A 14,871-nucleotide genomic window follows, 5' to 3' on the forward strand; every position below is an offset into this window, starting at 1 on the left:
TTCTTATACTGTGCACATAATTTAACATGTATAAAGTTCACTGGGCTTTCGTGCTTGAAAGGTAAATGTTTACAGCTCAGGAAGGTTCTTCGGGGGTTTGCAGAGAGAGATTTGTTGATCCAGGATTTCCATAATTGAGGTTACAACCATTAGTCACCTCACTGTTTTGCTGATGAAACTTGCCCTATCAGGGTTCTCCAGATGATAACTTCTTTCTTTCAGGCTACCACAAAGGTCCTTTCTGTTCCGCTTATTCCAAGAGAAACATCAGACAGATAGCACTTCCAGCCATCTGCCGCTCTGGAGCTTTTTTTCAGTTTTAACAAATTTCCTGGCTTGCACTGTTCGGCTGCTTTCAGTGTCACACACACTAGCTGAGATAGCGTGTTTTGCGCCTCTCTCTCTCTCTTTTCTCTCTCCTTCCCTCCCCCCCCCCATCTGAGACTGCTAGAAAGCACATGTGATTCTCTCACTTGCCACAAAAACCTGTTGCCTTTAGCAAATGATATAAATACTGAAAGTAAAAGGCACTTTGAAATCACAATTACAATACCAGTCCCAAGAGCATATCTACATGCAGGCAAACTCTGTATAACACAGTTTCAATAAGCGTGGGTTTTGATATACAGTCGTTTGAAATTTCTCACCTGCAGTTCTAAATTTGCAACGTTAAAGTTTTATTGTTGTTGCTATTTAAACCACCTCATAATACTTTGCCTTTAAAACATAGGAGTGACCTTTCTGTGAGCACTAAAGATAGTTGCAAACAGCCAGAGTGTCTCCATTCCAAAACAATGGTCTAATCATTTTTATGACATCATTTCAATTAGCACCTACTTGTAAAATGTGCATAGCATTCTCCATAGTTTCTGTAAAGTCCAGTGAATATGAATTCTTCAGTATTTCAAATAAGATCTGTTTTAAAATGTGTGTATGTATGTAACCTACTCATATTTTACCAATTATCTCCAAAATATATATTCCATTACATGACTTATTATTCTTTATTCTTTTATAACTGCCCCATTCTAAACTGCCAAAACACTAATTAGGCCAAGACTGAGGAATCAAATCTGTACCAGTTGGGCTCATGCTTCCTACAGAAATCATTTAAATTGTATTTAAAAAAAATTAAGTTGAAAATCTTTTGATGTGCGATTTTCTGTGCAAGACCTCTTGCTGTCAAGTGCATGTGCTGAGTTGCTAATCTGTATGCTATGTGTCCAGTAAGATTTTTCAGCAATGTCAACAACTAGAATGTGGGTTGTTTACCTCTGATTGCTTTGTGTTTAATATCAGCAACTGAAATCCTTTATCAGTGATATGGTGGAATTTGCAACAGTTAAAATTGCAGTTCAAAATTGTGTTTCTTGAAAAGCTAAAATATTGAAGTGAGAAAATAAATAGAAGACACAGTGAATATAATCTTGCAAATTAAATTTTGAAAGTAACTTGAGTGCATTAATGTTGTCTGATGAGAGTGCTTTCTCTCTGTTGTGATGCAGACAATTGAAGTCTTGAAAACCAAGATATCAGAAGAACAACGGAAGCAAATGAGCCAGGATATGCAGCTGACGACATTGACCATAGAGCGTCAGGAGTTGCTTGAGCAAGTTGAAGTGCAGCACAAGTAGGTCAAATATAAATTGGGGCCATCAGATAGACACGCTTGCATCTAATGCTCTCAATGGGGCCTCCTCAGAATCAGAATTTACAGTCATGAACGTGTGCCATGAAATTTGTTGTTTTGCGGCAGAATTACAGTACAAAATTGCCATAAATTACATTTTTAAAAATAAATAAGTTGATGCAAAAGAGAGAAGCGAGATAGTGTCTGCGCTTCATTGTCCATTCAAAAATTTGATAGCGGAGGAAGTAGTTGTCTTTGCACCATTGGGAAAGTGGGTAAAGTTTACAAACTTTTATTTAAAAAATTCTAAGGTTTTGAAAGGAAATAATAACGGGGCATTTTTGTCCTTGGAAGTTGCGGCTATATTTCCCTCCTAAATTTTCTCTTCCTGGTAGAGTTTATGAATATTAATTCTTGTTTTATGCTCATAAACAGGAAATGGCAAGAGGCTGTCCACACGATTCAGAAACTGGAGGCAGCTCAGGTGGCCAGTACTGCGAATGAACAAAAATTGAAGGTGAACCATAATCTTAGATTGTCCGTTCAGAGAAGTAATGATTTTGCAGTATGCTTCATTGATGAGAGCCAGGACTAGATTTCTGAAAAACAAGGTAGTAGAGCAGTCCGGACTTTGGTCTTTCATATCATATAGGGTTGTTGTAATTATAACTTGCTTTCCAAAAGCCCCCTGTTTCATTTCCTGTCATTTGATTGTCTCAAGACCTCGGAGTAGAATTAGGCCATTTGGCTCATTTTTCAGCCAGTTGAGGTTGTTGACACAAATTGCAGGAAAGGAAATTCATCTAGTATTTGTGCTTTCTCTTGTCATCTACTGATTGACGTTGAAAATAAGTTGGATAGAAGCTCAACAATAAAATATAAACAAGAAATAGAAATGGGTGCAATAATCATTCACACTTATTTTAATTAAAACACAATAAGTACAGCACAGTAAGAGACTCTTCTGACCCATGAGCACTTTGGACATTCAAATGTAATTAGTTTCCTTGGCGTGAAATTTTCTTAACTTATTCAGGATTCTTTTTCGGTCAGGTAATAAAACACAAAATGTAATATTACAACATTTCCTTCAGTCTGTCATAAGGCAGACAGACTCACCATTAGTTTTTCTCCCTTACAATTAAGCAAAAGATTAGAACTTGCTGTAAAAATGTGAAATTTTTCTACAATTCATTAAAATTCATCACTGATCTATCTTATCCATTCTCCTGCCTAAATTCCTCAATTCTTCCTTTGTCTAAGAATGTTGTTCTTGAACATGAATGCATTCATTGAGCATCCAAAACTCCGAGGTAGAGAATTTTTAAAAAATTGCAATCTTCGTGGTCCTAAAGGACAGACCCATTATCCTGAGATAGTACCTAGTTCTAAAATATTCATTCAGAGGAAACAGACTTTCAAGATCTTGTGCATTTCAATAAAGTGACTTCTCATTTATCTGAAGTTCAGTGAGTACAGGACCAACCTACTTAATTTTGTTTGGAATATTTTATTTATGATTTTCTGAACTTAAACTCAATATTATCAACATTACTGTTAACAACATCATTATTAACTACAATTTATAATTATCAATTCTCTACAAGATCTTTTGTAGAGTTCAAGATTTTTCTGTCCCCTTCCCTCCCTCCACCCCACCTTACACCCTCAACATTTAACACTTAACACCAACCTACTTAATTTTTCTTTTGGGCCATGCAATTCCAGATTCCTTTTTTTGTGATTTTTTAAAAAAATACACAGAATTTACTGACTTATGCCAGCCATAAAGGCACACAAAGAGGCACCAGAATCAGTATTTGTTGTCATGAACATATCACAAAAATTGTTGCTTTGTGGCTGCAATACAGGTGCAAAAATTGCAATAAATTACATTTAAACAAATATAAATTGGTGCAAAATAAGTGAAAAAGTTTAAATAGTGTCTGTAGTTCACTGACATTGAGTGCATGGTTGCTGTTGCGACACCACTCAACTAAATGATCTAGCTAATTTCCATATGCTTCCTCATTGTTTGAATCCAAATTAAGGTTAAAGTCCCCTCCTATCAATATATTCCCCTGCGTACTTACAATCTTCAAAAAAATATCTTGCATGAACTTTTGATCCTCTTCATTAGGTGCATATATATTGACCAAATTCCAGAGTTCTGAATATATCTGACATTTTAATATTACGTATCTCCCTGCTGGATCTATTATTTCCTCCTCTATTTTGATTGGTACATTTTTAATGATTAATATAACTACACCTCTGGCTTTTGAGTTGTATGATGCTGCCGTTACGTGTCCTACCCAGTCTCTCCTTAATTTATTGTGTTCCACTTCAGTTAGATGCGTTTCCTGCACGAATGCTATATCTATTTTTTTCTTTTTTCAGTAAATTTAATAGCCTCTTCCTTTTGATTTGGTTATGTATTCCATTAATATTTATAATCATATAGTTCAACTTGGCCATATCATACTCTGTTTAAATCTCATTTCCGCTTCCTCACCAGCACCTTTCCCCTTTTCCCCATTTCCAATTCTCAATTTTTTTTTTTGAACGCACTGTATGACAACACTTCTAAAACATAAAATATTTCAACCATTCCCACATCTACAATTCCCTTAACTCCAAGTGTTCCCCCCCCCCCCACTCTGAGTTGCCCCTTGTCCCTTGCCGGGCAAACACAATTCCCCTCTCCATTCGGACTGTGAACCCGTTCGCAGTGACTGTTATTCTCTTTTTTTCTTCTTTTCTGGAGAGTGCTGGTATTCTCCTACCACCCACTATTCCATCACGTGACTCCCCGCTTCCTCATTGTTGTCTGTGATTCTGTTGATGACCAAATTTGTAGATGGCATTAGAATTGTGCCAAGGCACACAGTCATAGTGCAGAGAGAGTAGAGCAGTGTCTGTGCAGAGGTGTGCCTGTGTTAATTGTCGGTGAGGAGGAGATGTTACTAATTAGTACTGACTCTGGTCCTCTGATGAGTAAGTTAGGGGGGCTCAATTGGCATAGCAGTTAGCGCAACACCTTTACAGCGATGGGTTCGAATCCCCCACACACTGTAAGGAGTTTGTGCGTTCTCCCCGTGTCTGTGTGAGCTTTCTGCGAGGGCTCCAGTTGCCTCCCACTGTACCAGGGATTGTAGGTGAATTAGGTGTGAATTTGGCGGCACAGACTCATGAGCCAAAATGGCCTGTTACTGAGCTGTATGTCTAAATTAAAAAATTCGAGGATTCAGTTGCAAAGGGACATGCAGAGGCCAAGGTTTTGGAGCTTGCTCCCAAGTACTGAGGGATGATGGCATTGAAAGCTGAGCTGTAATTGATGAAAAACAGCCTGATATATGTGTTGCAATTGTCTAGGTGATCCAGGGCTGAGTAGAGAGCCAGTGAAATTTAATCTGCAGTAGAGTGATTGTGGCAGTAGGCAAATTGTAGGCAAATGACCAACCTCTGAACTGTTAGCATTTCCCAGAGCCCTCAACAATGAAAAAAAAACATGAGGGTCCCTTCAGAATGAGCCAGGGTCCAAGGATTGACCTACAGTGCTCCTGCAACCTCCTCATTTGCATGGCATCCTGTTGATCCACTGGCAAAACTGAGCTCCCAATTCTGAACCTCCAATATGATCAGGATACTTTCTGCGTCGTGAAGTTTTTAGGGAACCTTTCTTGTCCTTGGCAGCCTTATGAATCCTGATCCTGATATCTGGTTCCCATGAGACAGTCTCGGGCAGCCCACAACTTGGTACAATTCCATCAGCTGCCAAACCCCTCACTGGTCCATTGCATTGTTACCTCTGCTATAGGGTCATCTCCATGGGTGGTGGGGGTTGTGTGTGTGCATGCATGGGGTTTGTTTTGCTAGTCCACTAGTTCCCTGGAGTCTGAAAGTCCATGGTTTCAAGATGTTAAAAAAACCACTGATACCCCTTTAACAAGCTGCTTAAAGCTTGTAAGGAGTCATCAGCATTGCAACTGGGCAGTAGGACCCTGCGGTGGAGGGCGGTGTTTCCGCTCTCCCTGTTCCATGCTAGTGGCACTGCTGACCTTACAGCAAATCTGGCATTGCCACCGGTTGTGTACATTGTCATATTTTACACCAGAATGATCACAAAGTTCAAATTTATTGTCAGATTGTTTGCATTGTCGTCACATGCAATCCTGAGATTCTTTTTGTATATTTAATAATATATGATAAGCAAAGTATGAGTCTTTAAATGAGTCTCTGGTTGAGCCTGTTAATTATGAGTCTGATGGTAGAGGGGTAGCAGCTATTTTTGAACCTGGTGGAACGAGTCTTGTGACACCTCTACCTCTTTCCTGATGGCAGCAATGGATCCTTGATGATGTGGCAACTCTCTGACAGGACAGTGGAGAGATTTTTGCCTGTGATGTCCTGACTGTGCTCATTACCTTGCAGGACTTTCTTCTCAGAGGTATTGGTGCCCCCATATCAGGCCATAATGAAGCTTGTCAGCATACATCAGCTGCACGAATTCTGGCCACTAATCAGAGACAAGGGACTGCAGGAATCTGGAGCTAATGCTGAGTTTAGACCCAAAATGTTCATGATTTCTTTTTCTCTACAGATGATGCCTGGCACATTGAATTCTTCCAGCAGATTGTTTTTATTTGAATCAAATAGATTTTTGCTCAATTCTATGAAAATGGTTCTCAATAACACTAGGAGGGAGGAGACCAAGAGTAAGAAATTAATTGCTTGATTCCTAATTATTTGTCTTTTTTTTAATTTAGGAATTGCAGAATAAACTAACTCAACAGGAGCAGGATTCTGTAATAATAAAGAATATGCGGTCAGATCTAGCTCGGGTCCCTGAGCTAGAGAAAGAAGTTCGGCAACTGAAAGAGAAAAATGATTATTACAGGTAGGGGTAGGATTGTTATCCAAAATTTGTCATGGCTATTCGATTACTCTTGTGAAACTAATCTACAAAATGGGCTTTATTTCTTTGTATCATTTTTGTGGCTATTCATCGTATTTAAGGATGATGGCCTTCGTTCCGTTGACTGACAAAGTGAAGATGCTTATGCATGTATTTGTTTAATGTACTTGATGTTGCACTCCAAGAAGCACATGATACTTCACAAATTAATCAACTAGTTCCAATGCCATGAAAAATACGACGATTGGAGCTGATGGATTTGTTGCAGCCTTCATCTGCCTTCACAGCCATTGAGTTCACCTGTTCCACTATTGAGGACTTGGTTGGATTGTTCCTTGTCAGGATCCTCACCCTCAACCTTACTGCCATGGGTCACTCTACCAGGAGCAGAGCTCTAGACAGTATCACAAGTTCCTCCATTATGACAAGGTGACAATCCACAGAGAAGATTTCTTTGTATAATAGTGACACAAATACTGTAAACTTTATGGGTGGATGGAGCCATACAGAATAGATTACATGTTTATACTGGTCACTGGGCACCCATTTGTTTAAATCCCATCTTCCATCATTTGGATCATAGCCTTCAACGCCCAGACGATTCAAGTGCTTGTCCAGGCACCTGTTCCACTATTGAGGATAATCCTGTTAGTGATTATGCTTTTGCTAATGTCAGGCAGTGTAACACCACTCTGGATGAAAAAGGTTCATCTCCATATCCATGCTAAACCTCTTTTCCCTTAAATCTATGTCCTCCAGTTTTATTCACTTGGAATCATGGTCTTGTGTAAAAACACTGAAATGCTGGAGGAACTCAGCTGGTTTATTCATCATCAATAGGAGGGAGACAAAGATAATATTGCCAACATTTTGGGCCTGAGCCCTTCAAGAAAAAGGCAGAAGCAGGATATATCAGAAAGCCTCATAATTAAAAAAATGGGGAGGAATCCAAACCAATAATAGGTGTTAATTGAATGTGTTAAAGATTTAGGTGGAATTGCTAAAGGAGACAGGCAATGGAGAGATGACGGGGTGAAGGGGGGGGGGAGTAAATTTAACGAAAGCCAGAAAAGTCGATATAAATGCCATCTGGTTGGAGGATGCCCATTCGGAAGATGAGGTGTTGTTCCTTCAATTTGTGGATGGTCTCAGTCTGGCAGTACATGAGACCATGGACAGACATGTCAGCAAGTGAATGGGATGGAGAATTGAAATGGGTGGCCATTGGGAGATCCACACTATTGCAACAGTGCTCAACAAAGCGATCTCCCAGTCTCTGTTCAGTCTCTCCGATGTATAGGAGACCATAGCGGGAGCACTGGATGCAGTAGATGACCCCTGCAGATTCACAAATGAAATGTTGCTTCACTTGGAAGGACTGTTTGGGGCCCTGAAGGGTACTGAGGGAGGAGGTGTGGGCGCAAGTGGTCTTGCAGCTCGAAAACAGGCCCAGATGCCCTGCTCCCCACTTTACTCCTCTAAGCCCTACCTATCCAATTGTTTCTTAAAGGAAACTAACACCCCCCATATCAAGATAAAACTTCAAACACTATAAACTTGGTTCCTCCTCCACTGCACTGGGTGAAGTTAGAAAAGACATAAAAAATGTTATATATTAAAAAAAGCAGGTCACCTATTCTAATAAAAATAAAACTAACCAAAAAAAATCTGAGGAGCTTATCCTGAGAGTTACATATTATTTGTGGCTTTTGATTCCTACTGTGAATCAAAAAACAAAGATAAAACTATATCTCATCTGGAAGAGTGAGTACATCTAATTACATTAAAAACATTTACATCAAAAGAAAATAAGACATAAAAGGTCGCCACAGATCTTCAAATTTCACTGATGAATCAAATACATGATATCTAATTTTTTTCTGAACTTAAATAGGACATAATATGAGAGAAACATTGAAACACTTTTAGAAGTCTAGAGTCTTTCCATTTGAATAAGATGCCTCTTTGAGCCAACAATGTGAGAAGCCCCAACCTGTTGTGCAGGTACAGAAAAACTCCCTATGCCTGGTGCAATAACCCCAAAAAGAGCAGTTACTGGATTGGATCATAACTCCACCTGAAATACAGTTGAAAAGATATTAAACATTTCTTTATAATAGATTTCTAAGGATGGACAAGACCAAAACATGTGTCAATGTAGCAATATTAGGTTTGCATCTGTCACAAGTAGGATTAATATTAAAAAAGATACAAGCCAGCTTATCTTTGGACATGTGAACACGATGCATCACTTTGAATTGGATTAATAAATGTTGGCCACATATTGAAGATTTATTCACCAGTTTAAGAATCTTGTTCCATAGATCCTCCAATAAGGATCTTGCAAGTTCCAATTCCCAAGCCTTTTCCATCTTATTGTGAAGTGATTTCAATAATTTATCATATAATTCCAATTCTTTCTGAGAAGGTTTCAATTGAAAAATATTATCAACTGTTGAATGTGTACTATAAAATACTAGCCAAAGCTTTGACAAACAGATTGGTAAAATTTTTGCCAAAATTGATAAATAAGAGTCCATTAGGATTTGTTAAGAAAAGGCAATCAGTGGACAATGTAAGTAGGTTGCTTAGTACAATTCATTTGGCCCAGAAAAAAGGTGTCTTAAGTGTAGCAGCTGTCTTAGATGCGGAAAAGGCTTTTGATAGACTGGAATGGGATTTTCTTTTTAAAGTGCTGGTAAAATTTGGATAGATCAAAATGATAAATTGGATTCGAGCCCTATATAATGAACATAAGGGCAGAGTTGTAACAGATGGGCATATCTCCAGCATTCACACTGTCCAGATCTAGCAGACAAGGATGTCCATTATCTCTGGTTCTTTTCATATTGGCTATAGAACCTTGGTGGAAATTATTCGAAGAGATCCAGACATCAAGGGGTTCAGGGTTGACCAAGATGAACATAAGATCAGTCTGTTTGCAGATGATGTATTAATATATCTGACAGAACCGGAAACTTTTTTTGCAAAAGCTACATTTGTAACTGGAAGATCTTTGGGTATAAAATAATTTGGGACAAAAGTGAGATGCCATTAATTGATAGGAATTATACAAATTGTCAAAGAAATACACAATTTAGATGACCAAAGAATGGGATTAAGTACTTGGGGATTAAAACAGATAATGATTTGAAAAACATATATAAAATGAACTATCTCCCCCTGCTTAAGAAGGTTGAAGAAGATTTAAATAAATGGATAACTCTCCAATAACTTTTAATATATTCCTGCATGTACACTACTTCTTCCAATACCATTAACACAGAAGTTTTCTCAAAATTTGACTAAATTGGTTAGGAAATTTCTTTGGAAAGGTAAATTAACCAGTCTCCATGGAAAAATTAACTTGGAAATACCATGAGGGAGGCTTGCAGCTCCCATATTTTAAACATTACTATTGGGCGGTCCATTGAAATTTGTCACCTCTTTTTGATGAAGGAGACAAGCCTTCATGGGTGGAAATTGAACTGCACAAATTCAGAGAGAGAGTAGCAGAATATATATATGAATGAGACACTAAATCTATTTCTGAAGGAAAAGAAGCACCTCGAGCAAAACATAGTTTGAATATTTGGTATAAATTGTATAATTTAATTGGAATAAAGGGAAAAAATATTTTCAAAAATGCCTTTGACTCAAAATAGATTCATTCCTTTAACAATGGATAGTAAAATTCTACATACCTGGTCCTGGAAAGGTAGATTGTTACGTGCAAGGGCAACTTGCATCATCTGAGCAGTTAAAAAAATAGATATAATATTCTTAACCACATAATCTTCTGCTACTTTCAGTTAAGATCTTTTCTCAGAAATGAATTAGGACTGGCGATGATGTTACCAGAGTCAAGTGAAAAGGTGATACTGGTTCAATTGGGGAACACAAGGAAGTTTACATCTGCACTGTATTCCTTGGGCACTCCTAAATGGAAGTTATATAAATCAAAACAAAGATGGGAATCCGACTTGAATATTAGTATCGGTGATTTAAAAACTGGTCCGATTTATGTCAGGACAGCATGGCCAGTACAATAATGTAAGATATTGATTGGTGCAATATAACTTCTTGCATCAGCTATTTCCTACCCTACAGAAATAACATAAATTCTAATATATCGGATATACGTTTTAGATGTGGGGAAGAAACAGAAACAGTTTTACATTCCACCTGGTCATGTTCTAAAGTGAAACCCTTTTGGGAAAATTTGAGAGTTTAATTGGATCAGATTATTGGGAAACAATTTCCACAAAGTCCAGAATTGTTCCTCCTTGGAAATATTGTGGGCATAAGACCCAAAATGAGGCATTGGTGGTGGCCAGGAAATGTATTGTGGTTACTTGGAAGTCTGATTTTCTTCTGGTGAAATGCGGAAATAGTTGTGTTCCCCTGGAGAAAATTACTTATAATCTAAGGAAGAAGTATAACATGTTTTTGCAGTTATGGCAACCATGCTTACAGAATGCAGGGTTGAATATGTTCCTGAGTTCTACATCCCTCCCTTTTTGAGATCGAGGCAAGAATAGGAATTAGATCCTCTGAAGTCGATCCCAGATCCCAACAGTTCCTCTTTTCCTGCTTTTCTGTTTCTTCTCTCTTATCTGTTTTCTCCTTTCTTTTCTGTTTTCCTGTTTCGGGGTTTTGTTTGGGGAGAGAGGTGATGGGGATATTTGGAGATATGGACAACTTGTATCATTGATTTTCTCATTTCATTTTCTGTATTTAGGTAATGGTTATTTCTTGATACATGTTTGACCCCAAAATTAAAATAAAATATTTTAAAAAAAGAAAAATATTATCAACTAGATCAGGTAGAAATACAAATGGAAATTCTGGTAATATGGTATTTAAGAAATTTCTAAACTGTAAATATCTAAAAAAAAATGAATATTAGGTATATTATATTTACTTGCCTGCTGTTCAAAAGACATTAAACAACTTTCCTTCAATAAATTTGCAAAAGAAGTAATACCTTTAATTTTCCATATAGAAAAGGATTGATCAATTATTAATGGTCAAAAAAAATTGAGAGATAGCACTAGTTGAAACAAAATTGGAACCAGATTTGCAATATATGTTTGAGTATTGGATTAGATATATTCTTACTGATCTTGGAAAAACTAAATGGAAGAAAGGTACCCAATAAAGAGGCCACTGAATACTGCTATATAGATTTCAATTCTAAATCTGTCCATAATGGACAAACCAATTTGTCAGAATTAAAAATCCAATAAGTTAGTCAATGAATATTAACAGCCCAGTAATAAAATCTAAAATTAGGTAAGGCCAGACTTCCATCTTTTTTCAATTTTTGTAAATGAAATTTACAGACTTTTCTATAGGACCTAATCTTTTTTCTGGTTTCATGGATGGATACCGCTCTTTTCTTAAAGCAGCTCAACTGTTTCCCAGGTTGTTGTTTCACCCTGAAAGAAATTAAAATAAATTCAAAGGCATTTCAATCCTGTCTTTTTGTAATTTTAATTTCTTTTGTGACCTCTCTTTGCCTTCCTGATTTCTTTGTCTCCCTACATTTTTTATACTCTTGTTTTTTCATAGATGTACTCTTGTTGTACCTCCCCTCTATTTAGTTCTGTATACCTATTTTTTTCTTTCTTTTTCTCTCTTTATCCAATCCAATCCCTCAATATTCAGGGTTTCTGTACTTGTTCCCCATGGCTTTCATTTTTACAGAATATGGTGCCCCTGAGCTCTGATAATTTCTCCTTTGAATGCTTCCCACTTTGCGGATGTAGACTTAACTGCATGTAGATGCTCCCAATCTACTTCTGCCAGGCCCTCTCCGATTTTAATGAAATTGGCCATTTCCAATTTCCTTGTCTTTTTCTTTGGCTTGGCTTCGCGGACGAAGATTTATGGAGGAGTAATGTCCACGTCAGCTGCAGGCTCGTTTGTGGCTGACAAGTCCGATGCGGGACAGGCAGACACGGTTGCAGCGGAAAATTGGTTGGTTGGGGTTGGGTGTTGGGTTTTTCCTCCTTTGTCTTTTGTCTTTTACTCACTTCTCCATTGACATTCCCTCCACCTGACCAACTACATTGCTGAAGATGAGGTCCTTTTTGTGCCCCTTCACTTATTGGACAATATGCACATTATTTTAACATGTAAGAAGAATTTGGACAGGTACTTGGATAGGAGAGGTATGGAGGGCTATGGACTGGGTGCAGGTCAGAGGGGACTAGGCAAAAAAAAAAGGTTCAGCACAGACTAGAAGGTTCGAAGGGGCCTGTTTCTGTGCTGTAATGTTCTACACAAAGATTACCATAAAGTTCTATGTAAAGATCACTCTATTTAATCATGCAGTCATTGTCTGTGTTAATGGATGATGGTTTCTTGAATCATAACAGAAAGGATGTAGATGCTTTAGCGAGGGTGGAGAAAGAAAATAACTAGGATGTTGCCTAGATTGGTACACATTTTAATGGAGCAAGGCTGACTTTTCTCTTTGGAGCGACAAAGGGTGAAAAATGATTTAATAGAGGTAAATAAGATTGAAGAGCTTGACAGCCAACATCTTTTTCCTGGGGTGATAATGGCAAAGACTAGAGGGCATCTGTTTAAGGTGAGTAGAGGAAAGTTTAGGGAAAATGTCAGAGAGTGGTGGATGCCTGGAATGCATTGCTGATGGTGGTGATGGAGGCTGGTCCGATGGGAACATTCAATAGACTCTTATTAATTACAAACATACATCTAAGGAAGCTGGAGGGTTGTGGGTGAGATTGTTGAGGAGTAGGTTGACATAGGTTGGCACAACATTGTGGGGTGAAGAGCCTGTATTATAATGTTCTTTATAGACAGGCATGATTCTTCACAGACTTGGGTCTGAATCTGTAAAAAACACAATGATGGGGTGAATCAGCAGGTCAGACGGTGTATTTTATATCGCAAAGATAAAGATGCATAACCAACCTTTTGGGTTTGAGCCCTTCATCAAGGTATGAGCAAAATGTAGGCAGGTGGCTGAAGAAAATGGTAGAGGGGAAGGGCAGGGGGAGGAGCACAGGCAGGAGGTAATAGGTGGATTAGGGAGGGCACAGCAGCAAACGGAGGGAAAGGAATGGCTCTGAATAGAGAGGGAAAGGGGTGGAGAGCTGGAGGAAAGAGACAGGGATGGGGAAGAGAGGGAGGATGGGTTAGCAGAAACCGGAGAAGTTGATGTTAACGTCATCTGGTTAGAGAGTGCCCAACTTTTTTCTGCATCTTTACCATTGCTATATAAAGTACTCTTTATATAAAGTCTGACCTGCGGAGTTTCTCCAGCATTGTGTTTTTACTTCAATCACAGTGTCTGCAGGCTTTAGACTTGTTTCCTAATATGGTTGCTCAGAGGAGGTGATTAGGCAAAGTTCACGAGGATATTTGAGAAATTGCTGATTCACATCAACCTTATACACCCTGCTCAATTATCAGATGCTTTGCATAGACTATCAGTGGTCATGAAAGGGACAGAACATTTGTGGTTGCCATGAGTGGCAAAATTTAGAGGTCATTGTGTTGCTGCCTATAACATCAACCCCACCTCTCCCATTTCTTGGGAACATGTCTTTCACCTTATCTTAAATAGTACATGGCTCATGCTGTGCTTTTATTGTACCACAATTGCTGTGGCAGTTTTGATATTAACGGAAGAAATATTTTCAGTTGATTAGTAGTGCAAAAAAAATCATCAACTTGGTGTTATTTTAGAGTGGATTTCAAAACCACAGGACATTTGTATATCTTCATTATGCCTTGCTGTGATCTAGGCATTGACTTCCTAGGTCAATGATCAGTTGCTGCAGCATTTAGCTCTTTGCACAGAAACTTCTTACAAGCAGTATGAAATATTCTAAACACATAGAAGCATATTCAAAGTTGCAATCTGTAATTAGACCTAAAATTGAAGTGAAGTTATGGGGACCATGGCAGCGGACCAGCGAAGGGCTTAGCAGCTGAAGGACCCACACAGGCTGATACAGAAGAATCAGAGCCAGAACCACCAGGCTGAGAAACAGCTACTTCCCATGGGCAGTGAGACTGCTGAATGACTGATGAACTGCTCGTGTAAACCCTCTGAGACTCAACTATTTATGAAACTATTTATTTGTATATATGTACTGCATATGAGTCGTTTGTGTGCTATGACTGTCTGTGTGTTTGGATGTTTTTGCTCTGAAGACCAAAGAACGCTGTTTCGTCAAGTTGTACTTACACAATCGGATGATAATAAATGAGAACTTGATGGGAACTGGTACTGGAACCGGGGTTCAAGAGGTTGCTGAGGGCAAGGGCTCTTGAAAGGTCTTGG

General features: G+C 38.4%; 1 protein-coding gene across 10 annotated transcripts in view; it reads left to right on the forward strand.

The window, feature by feature from the left end:
- The window catches only part of mad1l1 (mitotic arrest deficient 1 like 1), a 1,066,498-nt gene that overhangs the window by 25,079 nt on the left and 1,026,548 nt on the right, over positions 1-14,871 (forward strand). For all 10 annotated transcript variants that reach the window (XM_069928298.1, XM_069928297.1, XM_069928299.1 and 7 more), the window contains exons 6-8: positions 1,506-1,630; positions 2,066-2,147; positions 6,400-6,530. In XM_069928298.1, the coding sequence (XP_069784399.1) occupies positions 1,506-1,630; positions 2,066-2,147; positions 6,400-6,530 (338 nt within the window). The remainder of the gene's footprint in view (positions 1-1,505; positions 1,631-2,065; positions 2,148-6,399; positions 6,531-14,871) is intronic.

This window comes from Narcine bancroftii, chromosome 3 (assembly GCF_036971445.1).
Source record: "Narcine bancroftii isolate sNarBan1 chromosome 3, sNarBan1.hap1, whole genome shotgun sequence".
In the NCBI taxonomy this organism is placed as follows: domain Eukaryota; kingdom Metazoa; phylum Chordata; class Chondrichthyes; order Torpediniformes; family Narcinidae; genus Narcine; species Narcine bancroftii.